Source organism: Astatotilapia calliptera, chromosome 14 (assembly GCF_964374335.1).
Source record: "Astatotilapia calliptera chromosome 14, fAstCal68.1, whole genome shotgun sequence".
Taxonomy (NCBI): Eukaryota; Metazoa; Chordata; class Actinopteri; order Cichliformes; family Cichlidae; genus Astatotilapia; species Astatotilapia calliptera.
In genome coordinates this window covers 26,845,863-26,865,172 of record NC_137435.1, presented here as the reverse complement: position 1 = coordinate 26,865,172, position 19,310 = coordinate 26,845,863, and the positions used below count along the sequence as shown (strand labels likewise).

General features: G+C 40.9%; 1 protein-coding gene across 3 annotated transcripts; it reads left to right on the top strand.

Moving 5' to 3' along the window:
* Positions 1-3,032: 3,032 nt before the first annotated feature.
* Positions 3,033-12,666, top strand: slitrk3a (SLIT and NTRK-like family, member 3a). 3 transcript variants are annotated; one of them, XM_026193451.2, is made up of 4 exons: positions 3,034-4,599; positions 4,907-4,968; positions 5,243-5,330; positions 7,198-12,666. In XM_026193451.2, the coding sequence occupies exon 4, from the start codon at positions 7,256-7,258 to the stop codon at positions 9,968-9,970; it is 2,715 nt and encodes a 904-aa protein (XP_026049236.1). In that variant the 5' UTR covers positions 3,034-4,599; positions 4,907-4,968; positions 5,243-5,330; positions 7,198-7,255; the 3' UTR covers positions 9,971-12,666. The 3 variants fall into 3 exon arrangements, with proteins under 3 accessions (XP_080144575.1, XP_026049236.1, XP_026049235.1); XM_026193450.2 differs by lacking the exon at positions 4,907-4,968; XM_080288449.1 differs by lacking the exons at positions 4,907-4,968; positions 5,243-5,330 and having other exon boundaries at positions 3,033-4,599.
* Positions 12,667-19,310: the final 6,644 nt, after the last annotated feature.

Here is a 19,310-nt window from a genome sequence, read left to right as displayed (position 1 = left end):
TGCAGCCTGGGATCGAACCACCGATGTTTAGTGGCTGACCTGCTCTGCCACCTGAGCTACAGCCACCCCAGTGTGTGAAACTTACAAAGAGTGTAGGTCTTTTTTATTATTTAATAATAAAAACCTACCATTAGAGAACACAATAGTTTAACAACGTTTGTCACTAAGAATATTTTGAACATAGGACATATTCTTAATGACAAACACTTCTGTGTAAAGTAAGCTGTTTTTCCCAGCCAACATCAGACTCAAACAGAAAACAAAAGAAAAATATACAGACTTCCATGGTAATGAATATTGTGCATACTGATTTTAGATTTTCTTATAGGTGATGATAATAATAAAGAAATACATTGTATGTTTGTATTGTATGATACAAAATATCAAACTAAATCATGCTATCGTGTGGCACATAAATCTCAGATGGGTTTTTTTTCCTCTCCATTTTTTACCCACATCTTCTTTTGTCAATCTGTCCTTGTTAGTAAGTATAAATATAAGACAAGATAGAACTTGTAGGTGCCTAAAGGAAATCTGTCAGTCATGTAGTAACACTGACAGGCTCATAGGCAAATGGGTATAGTGGCACGGAGACAGACGGACATGAAAGAATGCAGCAGGTTGGCCAAATAAGCAGGCTATCAGGTAGAAAGACTGGCAGGCGGGTGGTCTGGTTGGCAGGCTGCCAAGTTGTGGTGTATGTGGACAGTGAGAAAGGCAGACCAGTGACACATTGGACACACTGACTCCCAAGCAGTCAGGGAGACTGGCATGAGGAGAGACAGCTAGATAGATAGACAGACAGATAGATAGGGAATTATTTGACTGTGCCTTCCACCATCCCTTGTGGTTCACAAAGGACATGAGGTATGTCACTGAAACCCCTGATGACAAGCAGAGAAACGGTAATGGAAAGTTTCAAAAGGTGAAGGCTGAAAAAGAAGGAAAGTTTTTGATGGACACAAAACTTTTTTTAAAACTTTTCTTTTTTTAACAATGCAATAACCCATTAGCTTTTAAAACTGTCAGTTTAAATGCCCAACCATTATCTTAATTTCATGGATATTTTGCATATTTACATGTTATTTAAGCAGTCCTGCTAATCAACCCTTTGATAGGAATGTTTGGTTATAAGTTGCTAAAGCACTGAAAAAATACTTGACATATTATTATTGCTGTCATGTATTATTAAGCATTTATGAAATAAAGACACCCCTTTGCTGTTGTGGGTGCATCCTTTTGTCTATTCATTGGCAGCAGTTTACTACAATACTCTTTATTGTCTCTGATGATTGATGTTGTCGGTGAGGTCAGTTTATTATTCAGTGATAACCTTAATATGTTACCCGAATTCATACTCATATTTTTGCTTTCTCGATCAGCGTCCCTAGAGTGATGACATTGCTTGACAGTGCACTCACCCACTGACCTTTATAAACATTAACAGACCTACCATACCTTTCTAACTGAGAGAAAATATTTTTTTTAATAAATGGAGTTATAATACACCAAATAGATTTAATAGCAGTACACCAGGTAAAGAAACAAAAACCTCAACCAAAGCATTTTTTCTGGTAAATTTAAATCTTGTTTTCATATCTTAACTGATAGTTATGATTTAGCACTACAATACTTTTGCTTCAACATCCATAAACGTATGTCATGGTCCCCTGGTCTTCCTGTGCCAACTTTCTGTTTTCTAGTTGTTTCTCTTCCCTGTTCTTTCTCTCTATCTGTCTCCCTCCTTTCTCAGTATATGTGTACGCATGTGTGTCTGTTTCAGGGGCGAGTTTCCTCCAGGAGCACCTGCCCTCCTGATCTGTACAACTGGAGTTGTCATCAATTTTCTCACCTGCGCACAACTGTTCGTTTCCTGTCTGCTACTTGAGGCTGAAGAAATCCCTCAGTTGATGCCAGATGTTGTACTAACAGTGTTATCCCCCCAACAAACAAACAAACACACACAACCCTGACAAGGATAAGCGGAAGAGGATGGATGGATGAATGGATGGATGCTTCCAGTCTTTGGAGACTTTGAGAGATTATAGTGGAGATAAATATATGGACTTATCTGCCTGTTACCTCATTCCCCAAAACAGCTTTATGAACTTGTTTACTTCCAGTGCTCACATTAAACCTGTTGAGCATTTTTTTCATCTTAGCCTTGACATCGTGACCTCATGTCTTTGTGTTATACAGATTACATTTTTATTATTTACTGTCCTTCTTTGCCCTTCCTGTGACATGATACTTGTCAAACCCAAGCATATCAATGTTTTGCTGTAACATTCAAAGTGGAAGCTCTAACTAGTAGTCTCATTAGCACTGATCTCCAAAGTGTATGTTAGTGCAGCTGTACTGTGAAAAACTCTGGCCATCCATGTCCAGTGAGATGAATGAAGGGTTTGTAGTGGCCTTATGTCAGTCTTTTTGACAGTAGCTGACAGTCTGAAAGGGTGAATGATGGCTACTCATGAAGAAGAATGGCAGTTTTACAGTCCACCAGATGCTCTCACTTTTTTCTATTCTCCTATCTATTTTTGTGTGTCCAATATGTGTCTGTCTATGGGTGTGCACTGCCTAAGGCTTGTGTGTATTTTATTTATCGTTATAGAATGGTGACTGGTCTGGAAAACCAAGGGAAAACACATCAGGCAAAACATTTCCATCATGTCCCACTAACACGTCTGTAACTCCAGAAGTAACTCTTGATAGATGTTTTTTTCTTTGTTGACACCACTGTGTGTTGGTGTCAGTTATTTTAATATGACATGGCGTGAGACAGGCACTGAACTGTGCAGAAATTGGGAAACACATTTACAATATGAATAGGAAGGTTCTCTGTACTCCAAGATTCAACATTTTTTGCTATGAACATCACTATTTATTAACATTGCATATGTGCAGAAAGCATGAATGTCCCCAGAGCTCAGTTTAGCCTGGAGTAATCCACCATGACATGCGTGGTAAATCTCTACAGGATTGTCAAATGGGGAGGTTTGCTTGTCTAATACCATGACAGGACACTTTCAAAAATGACTAAAAAAATAAAAACAAAAAATACAGTTGCGCCTACACAAATAGACTTAATGATTATCAATTTTAGCTAACTTATCCTGCTTTACTCGGAGAGGTACTGAATAATTTTAATAAGACTTGCTACAGCCTTTAAAATACCTGCGCACATTTGAAGTATCCTTTCTCTAAAGTGACTTTAATGTATCATAAATATAATCAGCAGTCGTGTTATGAGAGAAGGATTCCAGCAACCCGATATCGTCGCTGATTTTAGTGACGTTTCATTGCGTAAACTTTTTTTTTTTTGCCTTGTGCTGCAACCATAGCTACTGTAACGATAATTCAGCAGTCCGCAGCAATCATCCTCCTCCTTGCAGAGATACAAGAACTTTGCAAGTGCATCCCAGTCGTCTTCGTGAGCTGTGGCTTGGTTTGCCGCTCACAACACGGGCTTGTGTTGCCCGCTGGAGGCGAGGCGGGGGAAGGCACGCAAGTGGATGAGAAAAATGAAGCTTTCTGTGCTTCTCTGTCTCTCTCCCCCGCCTTCTGTAGATAGTCGTGGCCACCCTCTGCGTTTCCACAGCAGTGAGAGGAGGTATTGGCAGGGTGAGGGGCTGCTAACTCCACAATTTGCTCTCGCAACTAACGCCGAATAAATATGCTCAGCGAAAGAACTGAGTATCATTGTGATTATAATTAGATAAGCCTCATAAGGAGAGAGAGAGGGAGAGTCCTGACTGTCATCCACAGGTTTCGTAGTTTCACCCAGCCCGCACGGCTCTCGCTCCCAGACTCTCACTCATTTATTTATCTATTTATCCGTGACGCGCGTCCCCGCCGCGAAAGCCCGAGCGCTCCCCACTCTCTCTTCCCTTCCTCTTCTCCTCTCGGCAGCATCCAGAACCATAGAGCAGCCGTCCCCATCACTCGCTTTCCTCCCCTCCTCCTCTTTCTCTCGCCGCCAGATCGCTCTCTCTCTTTCTGCGTCTCTCACCCCCTCACCCCATCCACCTCCCCAGCTCTGTCCCTCATTCCTCTGACGCACGACAGGGAAACATACCCGAGGAAAAAAAGAAAGGGAAAGAAAAAAAGATAGCAGCTGACCCAGCCACAGTCGATATGATCCACAGATTCCTTCTACTGCTGAGCCGGAAAGAAACGCGGTCCTGAAACCGAGAGGAAAATACTTGCACCCAGCTATACCGTTGTTGAGCGCGCACCCGGGGGGCGGCTGTGGAGAAGGAGGGAGGGGGTAAAGTGGTGGAAGGGGAAGTGGACGGACACAAGCCGAGGACTTGCATTTTAAGCAAACTGCTTTGAGAGGGAAAAAATGTAGAGGAGAAAGAAGGGAAGAGAGTCAGAGTAACCGGAGAGTGAGAGTGGCAGAGATCGCATTCCTATCACGTCTTCATTTCTTCTCTCTTTTGCCTCAGCCACTGAGAGATCGAGAGAGAAGAAGAAGAAGAAGAAGAAGAAGAAGAAGAGAGGGCGAGAGATAGAGAGAGAGGGAAAAGGAGAGGAGGGGAGAAGGAGATCTAACAAGATTCAAACTAGTGGTCTTTCCCCGATGCTTTGCAATTGGTGAGTGGTTATAGGCTGTTTCCATGTGCATGTGCATCATATGGGGAGCCTTACGCAGATGTGTGCATGAATGTGTGTGTGTGTGTGTTGCCGTGCTTATCGGTGTCTGCATAGCCACAGACTTCAAAATGGGACAACAAGCGTTCTTCATATATCGAGGATAACGGATCACCGGCATCTAGTTAACTGATCAGTGGCCGTTCGTTCTTTATTCGGAAATTTCCTGCCAATGTCACGACGAAAGCCTACTGCATTATGCTTGGCATGTATTTCAATAAGCGCTCTGCTCTCTGCTCTGTCTTGACAGCAACGGTTTCGTATGTGTGCGCGCGCGCGCGAAGAGGGCATATTCTCTATTTTTTTTGGACTGTAAGTTGTGCAGTATAATAATTTCACCATAACTTAGTATGATTTAAATTCAAGTTTAATCTTTTTCCAGGTTGTACTGGAATTACCACGCAAGATAAGCAGTACTTTTAACTCATCCCCGGCTCATTTACATGCGCATCTCTTCCTCTTTCCATCCTCAATGCCCTCCTCTCTCTCTCTCTGTGTTTCCTCCTGTTCCTTTCTTACGCCTCGGTCACACACACACACCCCCCCCCCCCCCCCCCCCCCCCATTTCTCTTTCTCGTCCTCACAGCCGGACATCGGACGCTAAGCGGGACGCACCGGGCAACAACAGGACACACTGCAGGAGGATATGTGAAGTTGGAATCCTACTAAACTAAGTACGTATGTTAAACGATCTGATACACCCCAAGGGAATATAAAACGGCGTTTAGTATATACATATATATTTTTTAAAATTTTCTTTAAATTTTATTACTACCTTTTTGGCATCGCATCGGCGCTTTTTTGATCCCCACTACGGAAGTTGAAACGATAAATCGTGGAGGATTATGCACAGAGTTGGGAATGAAAACAGTGATTTTTTCAACGAGGGAATTGCATGAAGGATTTTTTCCCTACTTTTTTCCGTCACATCATTTTTGGGGATTACAAAACATGTTTTCCGTCTTTTTTTTCTTTCGTTTTTTTACCCTTGTCGCTGGGCTTTTGATTTCAGCACCACGGACAGCGTCTTCACTCCCACAGACAGTCGTAGGGCATCTCCCTGGATTTTTTAATGCCTTCGTTTGAACGGAGAGCGCTGTGCGTGCATGTATGAAAAGTCACAGCATTAAGACAAGACGTTCTCTGTGTGTGTGTGTGTGTGTGTGTGTGTGTGTGTGTGTGTGTGTGTGTTCGAAGGGAGAAGGATGGAGATACTTTATCCCTATTACCGTAAAGATTTGGAAGAATCTTTGATAAGTTTTTTTTTATTATTCCTTTTAGATGACTGGCTCTATTATTTTTATATAACAAAACATTTTTTTTGTTTTGCAACTGGACATTTTACAATATATATATATATATATATATATATATATATATATATATATATATATATATATATATATATATATATATATATGATCTTATTAATCATATGACGGTTGGATCCACGAAGATACCGCCTTACATCTTAGCTTCTCGGAGCAGCAGATTCGGCCACTGCGTTATTTCGCTTTACTTTTTCCGATTCACATCCAGTCTTCAAATGTTTTCAGTAGCTGAAAAAAAAGTTCAATTGAGGGCATTTTAGGAAAAAAAATACAGGTTTAACTACGCTGGAATAGACACTAATGTTTCAGTTATACAGGGAATTAACCCCAGGCAAAGGGCTGTAATTTCTCGTTTTCTGCAGATCGGATTAACGAAACTATTTTACCTATTTCAACACGTTACTGACGTTTTTACATTTGACAGTGAAGCTGTAGTGGCGTTGTTTACGTATTTTTCAGGCGTATATATTTCTTCTGTCACATTTGCTTGAGTCATAATAGTGATATTTAATTGTGCTGATATTTAATTTTAAGGAGAAAAAAAATAAGAAAGCGTCACAATAATCCGTATTTAGCCCCACTGTGGATACCAAGCGGGCACCTTATCCCGTCTTCATCCAGCGTTAGACCTTCAAAGCACCTGCTCCCATTTCCACCAAGCTTTTCTGGACTCTAGTTTATTGAAAGAGGGATTGATGTCCCTGTTATGCAATAAATACTGCGAAGGGGCAACTTATACTCACCACTAACCTCACCCTGCTGTGGTTACCTTCTTTATTCAATGTGATAAAAATATCTCAGGTGATTTTCTGCGTGCTTACCAGCATATTTGCTCCATAACAAATGACTTTTTCCATCCTATTTGGTAAAGTTAACTGTCTTAATGTAGAGATTTGTTTGTGCAGCATATTAGCCCTACAAAGATGCCTCACACATATTTTTTAAATACTCTTCAATATTGCAAAATTGAAAGTAGGGTTCCATGATTTTCTAATTCATTGGTATTATTTTCAAGATTTGCCTTGCATTCTACTGAAACTAATGTGACCTCCTCTTCTCTCCTCTCTTCTCTCTATCCCATCTGCCTGTCTTTTTTGACACAAACATTTCTTGGTTGAGGGCATGCGTGTACCTGTATGTGTAATTACGACACCCGCTTCCCTCCCCCACCCCCGCCCTTCCTCCGCTCCTTCTCTGTTTTCTGTTGCAGTGTTGTGAAGTGGCTCTGTCCCTGGAGCCAAGACTTCATCCCTTTGGTGTCAGCAAGGATGCTGTGGGTTACCTTGCTGAGCACCATAGCCTTAGGATGGACCACGCCGATCCCACTACTGGAGGACTCGGAGGAGATCGACGAGCCCTGCTTCGAGCCCTGCTACTGTGAGGTCAAAGAGGGCATCTTCCACGTCCACTGTGACAATAAAGGATTTACAAATATCAGCCAGATCTCCCAGATATGGAGCCGGCCCTTCAAGCTCAACCTGCAGAGAAACTCCATGAGGAAGCTTTACTTTAACAGCTTCCTCCACCTTAACAATGCCATATCCATTAATCTGGGCAACAACGCCTTGCAAGATATTCACGCCGGAGCGTTCAATGGCTTAGGAATACTCAAACGGCTGTTCCTGCATGAAAACAAACTAGAAGTTTTCCGGAATGACACTTTCCTGGGCTTGGATAGTTTAGAGTATCTCCAGGCAGATTACAATGTTATCAAAAGGATTGAAAGTGGTGCATTCAGACACCTTCACAAATTGAGAGTACTTATATTAAATGACAATCTGATTCCTGTGCTCCCAAATTATCTTTTTAGGTCTGTGTCACTCACACATCTGGACTTGAGAGGAAACAGACTAAAGACATTGCCATACAAGGGCACACTGGAGTATATTGGGAGGAGCTTAATGGAAATCCAGCTAGAGGAGAACCCCTGGAACTGTGTCTGTGAAATTGTCCAGTTAAAAACATGGCTGGAGAGAATTCCCTACACAGCTTTAGTGGGTGAAATCACATGTGAATATCCTTTCCACTTACATGGGAAAGACTTAAGGGAAATCAAACGCAGTGAGCTCTGTCCTTTGCTCTCGGATGCAGAGATAGAGGCCAAGCTGGGAATTCCCAGGATTCCATTCAACAATGAGAACACATGGCCTACTAAACCTTCCTCAATGCTCTCCTCCTTTCACAACACAGCCTCTTCTGTGGAATACAAGGAAAGAGTTGTAAAACCCACCAAACGACCTCGACCCACAAAGAACCCCCCAACTCCTCGTAGCATCTACCCAGGCATCAACCAGCCCCCAATTGCAGGTTATCAAACAAGGCCCCCTATTCCAATAATTTGCCCTGCTGGATGTATTTGCAATCTTCATATCAATGACCTGGGGCTAACGGTAAACTGTAAAGAGAAAAGCTTTCATAACATCTCAGAGCTTCTTCCACGGCCCCTCAATGCCAAGAAATTGTATCTCAGTGGAAACCTAATACAGAAGATCTATCGTTCTGATTTCTGGAACTTCTCAAGTTTGGATTTACTGCATTTAGGTAACAATCGGATATCTTATGTCCAGGAAGGCGCCTTTATCAACCTACCGAACTTGAAAAGTTTATATTTGAATGGGAATGACATTGAGAGACTCACCCCTGGGATGTTTCGGGGGCTTCATATGTTGAGTTATCTTTACTTTGAGTATAATGTCATTCGTGAAATACAGCCTCATTCCTTTTCCCTGATGCCAAATCTCCAGCTGGTTTTTCTCAATGACAACTTGTTGCGTTCCCTCCCCACTGATGCCTTTGCTGGAACCAACCTTGCACGTCTCAACCTCCGCAACAATTACTTCCTTTCCTTGCCCGTGCATGGTGTACTGGAGCATCTGACCTCGATTGTCCAGATTGATCTCCATCAGAACCCCTGGGACTGCTCCTGTGATATCATTCCCCTCAAACAGTGGTTGGAAAAGCTCTCCTCTGTTATTGTAGTTGGAGATGTCATCTGTAAGACACCAGAGTTTGCTTTTGGGAAGGATCTGCGTTCACTTGAGGTTGAAGTCATCTGTCCCGAGCTTAAATATTCTTCAGGCCCATCCCCAGCTCTGCCTGGTGGGAATGACTTCACCACAGGGAGCTCTGACATGGGGGTGGCAGGTGGGAGAGGTGCTGTCCCACTGTCTGTCCTCATCCTTAGCCTATTAATCCTCTTCATATCTGCTGTGTTTGTGGCCGCTGGGCTTTTTGCTTTTGTTCTTCGTCGCCGGAAAAAGTTGCCCTTCCGGAAACGTTCTGAGGTAGATCTGACAGGGATCCAAATGCAATGCAGAATTTTTGAGGACCCACCAAGGCAAAGCAGTTCCGGGAACACTGGCACACCAGAGAAACCTACGCAGAGTATGCACACACACACCCATGCTAGTCACACACATGCTCATGGCCACGTCTATGATTACATCCCTCATCCTGTGACTCAGATGTGTAACAACCCCATTTATAAACCTAGAGAAGGGGAGATAGCAGAGGAGGAGAGAGCACAGTTTTCTGAGAAGAAAGACAATGGGAGCAGTAGCAACAGTAACTACAGAACCTTATTAGAGAAAGAGAGAGAGTGGACCCTGGCTGTCTCCAACTCTCAGCTCAACACCATTGTTACAGCCAACCACACCACGGCTGACATGGCAGGATTTCATGAGAATGGAGGGCTCTGCCCAACAGTGATTGACAGTCAGAGGCCCACACCTACTGTTGGTTTTGTAGACTGTTTGTATGGGACAGTACCCAAATTAAAGGACATGCATGTGGCGCATGCACACCCACCAGGCATGCAGTACCCTGATTTGCAGCAGGATGCACGGCTAAAGGAGACGTTGCTTTTCACAGCGGGAAAAGGTTGCTACCCCGACCCGTCCCAAAGTGATTACCTTGAGTTGAGGGCCAAACTTCAAACCAAGCCGGATTACCTCGAAGTCTTGGAAAAGTCTTATCGGTTTTAACATCTCTAGCCCATGGACAAAAAAAAAAAGACACAACGTCAACTTATTCACTTTGCCACCCTCAAAACAAACTCACCCAAAATCCATGTTAAAAAAATGAAACAAAACAAGCATAAAAAAACCAACTTGAAAATGCAGCATGATATAAAATAAAATATTATATTACAGTCACAATGTTTCCCCCCCAAATCACTTTGGAGGAGAGGCCATTCTCAGATAATTCAATTAAGTGCCTTTTTTTCAGAGTAGCCAGCAATGTCAACAGCCGTTATTTTTATAATATATAAATATCTCAATAAGTCCACGAGAGAGGAAAAGAGAAACAAGAGGGGCACTGGGGAATAAAACATACAAACCATCCTACATCTGTCACTAAAATCCATTTTTATGGAATTACACGATGCTGTACCAGATTCACTGAAGACGCACGGGAGCTGGACGTCTCCCTGATTTTGGGGTTTTTCTTTCTCTCTTTTTCCCCTGACTAGGATGTACAAACACCCGGAGGCCGTGCACATTAAGTTTGTAGGAAATGATCAAAAGAGAGAAAAAAAGAATATATATACATATATATATTAAAATGAACTGCAGTTTGCTGCATGCACTTGCTTCGGTGCAGGAAGTGAGAGGATTTTCTCAGAACTATCCAATGACATTATGAACAGAGATACTGCAACGCATTTACAGTTCAGTGTTCTATTTAATTTTTATATCTTATTAATATGGTTATTACTATTAATGAGGACTTCTGTCTATATCAGGGTGCTTCTCGTAAAAAGGATGCGCCGACGCACGGATGGCAAAAACATTTGTGAATATTACTATAAGACAATGCCGAAGGTTTTCTGGATATTTCCACACACTTTGTTAAGACCCAACCCTTCTCCCCCTTCTCCCCAACCCCCCACCCCACCCCTCCATTACTTCTGGATTCCCCATCGCCACCCACTAACGGCTTTGTAGGAGGCACTTTTAATGTTTTCTCTCTCACAAAGATTTGAAGAAAAATGTGCATATATTTATTCTGTAATTTCAGTGAAGAATTTAATTGTAAAGGTAATGTTAAATCAGTGTATAGTGATTATGCGTCTGGTATAGCCTTCTTAATAAAAACAAACTCTTCAATCAAATGATGAAAGGCTGAATTGGGCAGGGACGTGTGTGTGGAGCACTACTGACAGGGACTATATTGGGTGTCCTGTTACAAAAAGGCATGATGAAGCTCTGGTCAGCCATCATGAGAAAATGCTGCTAGAGTCAGAATAACAGTGTGCTAGACAAGAATGTAGCGGGAAAAAACATTTAAACTAAGTTCAGCTTAGTGATATTTTTCAGATTAGTACTAAATTTATATACGTTTTAAGTTAAGTGTTGGTAAGATAACCAGATTTATTTATTTTTCCTAAAATTTTTTATGTCTATTCATAGTATTCCCTATGGTCTTTACCTGCTGAATGTCTTAGTGTACCGTTTTTTTCACCTCTACATTGCTGGTCTCAGTTGGATAATACCTGGAGCAAAAATCAAGTGCAATGCCACAACACGTCACGTGAATGCTGCGGGGTTTGAAGTGGATATAGCAGTTGATACCAAATCAGTGAGGCATGCTGCGATTGTCATTATCTAAACGGGTATTGCTGATGTAGGCTAATAAAGAGTAATTGAGAGGGTGAATGAAAACGTGATTGGAAGATGCTCTTTGAATTTGCACATCTAATTTCTGTGACTCCCTCCACAGTAGCAGTGTGGATTCGCTCCACTGGAGGGCGATAAAAAGGTGTTCAGATTCAGTTGGGCATTTATTAGATTTGATGCAGTTATGAGGTGATGCACAAATTGTTCATCCTAAAAGGTCATACAATCTCATATTCAGATGAATGGTCATATGAATTATTTTTAAAGTATATATATATATATATATATATATATATATATATAAAACAAAGAAATGTGAATAAAATGCAGTGACATAAATTTGATTAACTTCAGTTTCATAACCGCTTAATTTTTTTCACATTTGTTGCCCTTTTGCTCCACAAACATGTGCGTGTGTGTGCACATGCACATGCACATATACATATATATTTATTTGTTGTTGACAACTAATAAATGGTTTAAGGTAAATTAACCTCCATTATTCTGCTCCACAGGACTCAACGTTTGATTAATTTAATGTTTTGTAATAATTCAAATGTCCATGTTTAAGCCTCATTCATTTCTGGGCCCATGGCAGACAAAAAAGAAAAATTAAGAAATATATGGTTGAACCTGCTACATTTGGGTGAAGATGCTATAGAACAGATGCTGTCATAGGATCTTGTGAAATTCTAATTATTAAAAGAAGAAGTTCTGTGTTTTTGATACATTTGTGATCATCTATGGAAGGAAGCCGTGTTTACATTGTTTTGAAAATGGGGATGATATGTACTGGGTTTTGTAGGAATGGTGAGAGTTGGTTCATATGTGTCAGCCTACATTAAGTGAAAGAAAAGTAGCACACCTGATATTTTCCTGTTAAATAAGAATGCCCTTAGCTAGTCAAACAGTCATCTCCAATATCAGTGATCTGGTCTATAAACTCGCATAGTATGTAACATTTTACATTGTGTTGTATTCATTGTTTATTTTCAAATAATTATTGCTCAAATGTGTAGAAGCCACACTCACATAAAGCCTGTAGACGCATGGTTGCCGAAGTCAAGGGTCTTTGTTTTCTGCTTCAGAAAGCTTTTCACTCCTCCCTGATGAAATTTGCTCTTGCTTTAAATTGTATCACTTACACACATATGCAGATACATTTATGCACAAATGCAACTACACACACACACACACACACACACACACACACACACACGTATATATATATATATATATATATATATATATATATATATATATTTATAGCAACACACATAAAAGCTTCCTTTATCTGACTGACCCTAAGGTCAAAATATATGATCAGCATTTTTAGTGTGCACTCAATTTGATTAAAAATATAATGCATTACATTGTCGACTCGCAAGTCACACCATCATTTCTTTTTTAATGATTCATAAAAAAAATGGGATCACTAATAATTTTGCTTTACCCCAGTATCTTGGCTACCTTTTATCCTAACCCACCCACCATAGTATTTCACAAATGAGTGCTGGGCTTTGTCCCATTATCTCATGCTGAGTGGTTTTATCCCAATAAATCCTCTTGTTATCCTGCGCTAATATCTCCAAGTGATTTCATACTTTAGTGGAATGCTAGATAAAGGCGACCAATAGGAGAACAGGATTGATGCATGTTTCTTTTCCATGTGGAAAATTGCTTTTACCTATTGATGTTGAAATTGGCATTTGAGTTAACCTATTCCTTCTCTCAAGGTTTCTACACCAGCAAGGCTAATGTGGGGTTTTTTGGTGCTGTTTTGGTTTGTTCTTTGCTTTCACTGTGTTACCGTATCTCTGTTTTATGGATTCTTTTCTCTACTTATGTTTTACTGCCTGCCTAAATGCTTCATTGTGATTCTGGGCTTTGGCTCCATTGGGTATTGGGATCACTGAAAATTCTGAAGACTTCCATCTAATTATTTAAACAAATTCGAAATCATATTGAAGGAGAAGATCTGTGCTGATATTGCAAGAGCTTTTGTTTGTTTCCACCTTAATTTTATCAGGCTATTGATGAAAACTGATTGGTAGTTTACTGGTAATTTTAGACTGACTGCCTTTTTTCATCATGCAGTTATCACAAAAATGTATGAAGTATAATATAATATAGGCAAATGCAAGCAAACGAACACAAATAACAGATAATTCTATTTTAATTGACTGATTTAATCCTTGACCATGGCCGTGCTGTTTCATATGAACTCATTTAAGCTATACCACAAGTTTATTAGATAAGCTTTTGTGGGCTCTCCAAACTACTGAGTTTATTCCAAGCATTTGATGTAAATGTAAGTGGAAAATCTTTATGTTGTATGGAATCAGTAACCCAAAAGTGACTGTGACATGCAGACTTTTATTTGATCTCAAATGGTGTTAGGTATGGTGTTATAGGTGGTATAGTTTGCCAGAGGAGAAGGCAGAGGACATAATGATAGGATGATGGAAGATAGATAGAAAGACACACAGTCAGCCTTGAAGAGCCTGAAATGAAAGAGTATAAAGTACAGAGACAGCGTGTTAGGAAGCAAGGGTTGTGACCATGTATATTTTGCATTTGTGTGTGTGTGTGTGTGTGTGTGTGTGTGTGTGTGTGTGTGTGTGTGTGTGTGTAATGCGTGATATGCTTTCTCCATTTGGGAAACAGAGAATTATCTCCAGTTTGCTGAAAAAGCCAATCTGTCTCTGACCATGGTGCTGAAGTTGCAGTCTATTGCAGGTGCTGTATACAAAGGCACGTTCTACTTTTTATGCATGTGTGTGTTGGTGTGTGGTGGGAGACTTGGGTAACGCTCTCTCTAGCCTTTCTATATTTATTTTGTTTCTCAGAGCTTATCTAAGTTTTCTGTGATAATGCTGATGACTCAACTAACTTCTGGTTGTCTTTGTGGTGTCATGAAAGTGCTAAATTTAAATCTGCTGTAGGTTTGGCCATAGCACTAGCATCTGTGAACAGAAAGACTTTTCTTTTACATGATATAAGCACATTTCATTCAATAGTGATGAGCTTAAGTGATTTAAAATAAATCTGTTCTGTGTAGGAATAGAACCTTTAAATATTTATGCCCTCATTTAGAGTTTTGATGTCTGTAACGAAGCATGTTCTCTAATATATGAGCCCAAAATCTCCCATAAGCGTTCAAATGGGTGGAGCTCTGGTGATTGCAAAGCAAGTAGCATATCATTTTCATACTCACTGATGACCTCTTGTGCCTTGTGGATGTGGACATTATTGTCCTAGAAGACTACATTTTCATCTGCATAGAAACATTTCATCACAACAACTTTGTGATGATTTTCAGTGCCTCTGCAAATTAATATAAGCATTAATATAATTAATATAAGGTTTAAGATTGTCCTTTTTCATAAAAAGAGAATTTAAAAGCATAATGAAAAGCCCCCCCCCAAAAAAAAAAAAAAAAGCTATAGTTTGCTTACTACTGAGATCATGAAAAACCCTTTAACACATCACTCATCTATGCTGCAGTGCAGGAGCTCAGCTGACCCAGTATGTTGGAGAGAAAGTGAGAGGTGGGGGAGAAAGAGAGAAGAAAGGGGTGCAGAAAATTGTACAGTGAGAGTGAGGGAGAGAAGGTGAATCTCAACCCTCTGCAAGTTCTGCTGCTGCCTTTGCTCTAAAGCTCTGCATTCGTATTGTTTGCTAGTGAATTTCAGGTCCCCTGAGACCATGGCCCACTCTCCTTTCTGAAAATACTGCAAGTTTGGGAAAAGTTGCAGTCATTTGTGCTGCTCAGCAGTGTGCCACAGTTTTAGCTATTGTATGTAAGAAAGATTAACAAATCTGTGTCGTTGTCTCTTTTTTTTTTTCAGAAAAGAGGAGGGGAGGACAAGAGGCATAATTTCATAAAATAAAATATGGAGCATGGTGTCCCTGGCTGGTGTTCTGAACAGTCCATCTCTCTCTCTCTGTTCCGCAGTGTGGGGCCTACTTTGTGCTTTAGCGTGGAGTAAATTTACTATGGACTGCTGCAGTTGCCTTCTCGTTATTCTGCTCCCTCTTTCCCTCCTCCTTCTAATGAGATGACATTTGCACAAAGTCACTCATCTGTTTCCTCCCATGAGTCCTGATTTCACATGGTTTTCATTTTCCTCTGCCTCACTTTCAACCTGTTTGTTTTTCCATCTAATATTCTACCCTTCTGCCCCCTGGTACAGCTACCCATCCATGTATGTGTTATTTAGTACATATCTACACAAACAGCAAACGGTTTACCTACCGACCTTGATGGTTGTCTGTATGTCTTGGATGGGCAATATTTGACCAATATAAAATGAGTTCAGTTGTAGAGTTGCTTTTCTTTGTCTGACATGGTGGAAATACGTTTTCTAGTAATCTCCAGGGATGAGGCTAGATTACTGAGTGTTTCTGTCTATACAGTGCTAGCCAGGTGCATTGCATTTTAGGGGTTTACAAGTGACCCAACAAAATAGGCAACAATGCTTGAAATGAGAGCCTGCTACCTGAGTAGTTTATTTTGGACATCAAATACATGACTCTCTGCTGGGCTGCTGTGTTTCTTGATGTTGCAGACAACAAAAAAAAGGTACATATGATTCCATGATGTTATTGGAAGTTTAAATGGAATTCTTTCATCGACTATTTATACTTTTTTTAGAGAGAAATTAAGTTCAATATAAGGGAGACTAGTTTCTCTTGTGCTTCTGTGTAGTGGTTTGACATTCAGCTGCTCCACTCAGATCATGAATAGTTTAGTTGGCCAAGGTCACCCGCTGGTTGCTTGTTTAGCTGATGTGCCTGGTTGTTTAAGTGCATAATGTAAAAGCTGCCTTCAGGGGGTTGATTGCTGATGCAGATTTAGAGATGTTTGGCATTCAGAGATTTAGTGAAAGCGAAATGTAGCTGCTGATTTAAAGATAAAAGCATCAAAGCATGTGTTTAATTTCTGCCAGTACACCCAGCCTTGAATGGTGCAATGCCGACCTCTGTGCCAGCATACCGTGCTTATTTGAGTGACATTGCAATTGTGAATGAGGAGCAAAAGAAGTTAGAGGGAAGCAGAGATGATGACTGAAGAAGAAGCGAGAAATGGAAGAAAAAAGAGGGGAAGTAGAGATGAAGGGAGAGGGTCGGGTCTTTCTCTATCTGCTTTTTCCACAGTACAGATTATGGTGCACTTGCTGGCTGCTCAAGTTGTGTGACTATGGATGGAACATCCCACACTAATGCTTTAAATATGTACTGCAGAGTAAAGCAAATTAGATTTGCATGTGATATAAATGATTTATGTTTTTTCCAGGGTTACCGTCGAGCAAACCTGAATTTACGAGGTCAATTGATGTATACATTCAAATGTAATTATTCTACATGAATATTGCTTTTATACATATGAATAGAATTTATAGCTTATTTGTGTGTGTGTGTGTGTGTGTGTGTTTGTGTGTATGTTGTTGGCTTGGACTGTTCAATTGGCTTGCTTACTTCCATTAGTCTGAGGCTATGGCAATTGTACAGAGAGAGGGCAAGTGGTGGAGGAGGAGGCAAGTGAGCAGTAATAAGGGGAAAAGAGTGATGTAGGACATATGGCAGAAGACAGAAAGGGCAGAGGTATGCCTAACAGGCTGGCATAGAGGGAATAAATAACATGTGTGTTTTGATCTTTCACTGGAATATCTGGTATCTGTTATGTTTCCCCCATGAGGCACAGCACGTTGTTCATTTGCGTCTACTGCTAATGTCGTAATGTCTTAAGAAGCCTAATGGTAGTTAAGTTACTGTGTTACAGGTTGTGTTTTAGAGCCCCGGTAGAGCTGCAGATATTTTTATTTTATTTATTAATGTGGGTGTGTGTATGTGTTGATAGGGTGGGCTTGTCAGGGTGGGGGGTTCATTTGACTTACCAGTGAAGAAAACTGGTGTGTTCCCCACTGATCTAATGTTAGTCAAACATTTCTGCTTGGTTAGTGAGCATAATGATACTCATATATTATGTGTGTGTGAGTGTGTGTAATGATGTGGAGCTGTTATGCTTGTTAAAGTGCTCTGTAAAAACTACTACAGCAGAGAGAGAGAGAGGGGTTTGTGGAGAGTTTTGCCTAATGTGCAGGGATTGCTTGTGTTGTTAGTGTCATCTGAACAATGGAGGAGTTAGCTTAATTAAGGCCTGGCGGTTTGAGAGGATCAGCGCACCCTCACAAACACACTTCGATACACTTCAATAGGTTATAAGAGTAGTGTACCCCCTCCCCACCCCCCGCAATATCATCTTTGGAATTTATGGAGAAGCCTACAAGTGTGAACTCAGGAGAGCTTGTGTTTCGTATGGTCACTGTTAAGTGATTGTATTATTTCTGTGGTGGTGTAAATAGAGTCACACCAACAGGGTGAACTTGAAGGTAAGCGATTTTTTTTTTCATTTAAAGGCATCACAGATGACTCTTGGTGAGGTTTCTGCTGCTGCTGTGTGTTGCTGGTGTGTGTGTGTGTGTGTGTGTGTGTGTGTGTGTGTGTGTGTGTGTGTGTGTGTGTGTGTGTGTGTGTGTGTGTGTGTGTGTTTCTTTGAGCAATGTCTAGAGATTGTGTGGGTTGTGGAGAGAATCCATAATGCAGCCCTATAATTCAGGCAGAATGCTGATTCACAGTAACAGGTAGGACAAAGGCAGTATGCTTGCATGGGATGGAGTGGGAGGGGTGCAAATGCCTGCATGGGCTGCATGTTCCTTTGCTTACAAATGTAGAGCGTGCGTTTTTACAGATATTTTTTGTCAGTGTACATTCCTGTGTTTCCCTGCAGGTTTTATGTGAACAGTTGTATATAGGCAGGTGCGCATTCAAGGTATCCATTGTGTGTGCGCATGTCTGTGTGTGTGTGTGTGTGTTAGAGAAGCCGAGGACCCTTAGACATACAGAACTCGACAGAAAAGACCCTTGGATTACGTGTGTGTGTGTGTGTGTGTGTGTGTGTGTGTGTGTGTGTGTGTGTGTGTGTGTGTGTGTGTGTGTGTGTGTGTGTGAGAGAAAGAGACAGTTGGATAGTCAGATAAAAAAAAACACACATACACAGGAAAAAAGCCCCCATCCAATTCCCTGTAAGCTGCTGTCACTCTTCTTCCCACTATCTCTTCTTCCACCCTGGTCTGTTTTCCCTCTCCTTTCCTGCCTGGAGATGAGAGGGCAGGGTGTGATAAGAAACCAGGGGAAAAGAGGAAAGAGTGATGAGATGGAAGGAGGAGAGAAGAGAAGAAGGGAGATAAACAATGTAGACACTGCAGACAAGTGAAATTATCGACACCATACTAAAGGATGAAAGGGGAGATGGGGAGGGGGGTACTGTAAAGAGTATACAGTATTTCCCAGTGTCCAATGTATATGCATGCTTAACTACTCTGAGTAATTTTTGGAGCTTCTTGGCTTCAAGAATGAGTGAACGGCGAAGAGAAGAGTTGAGCAGATGGACATGTAAATGAAGAGGTTGAACTGTAAAATGTAAGGCTGTATATTTTATCAATGCAATCTGAACTTGCACGGAAGGCAAAAGCTAGGGTAATTTATCACAATTTTCACTGGTCATTACACCAAATTATTTTGTTTTGAAAAAAACAAAACGAGAGAGAGCGAGAGAGACATCACTTGGGATTTGCAGAGAAAGATTGCTGCTTCATTTAATTGGAGCATTTAGCATTTTTGCTTGCATCAGTTTTCTGAA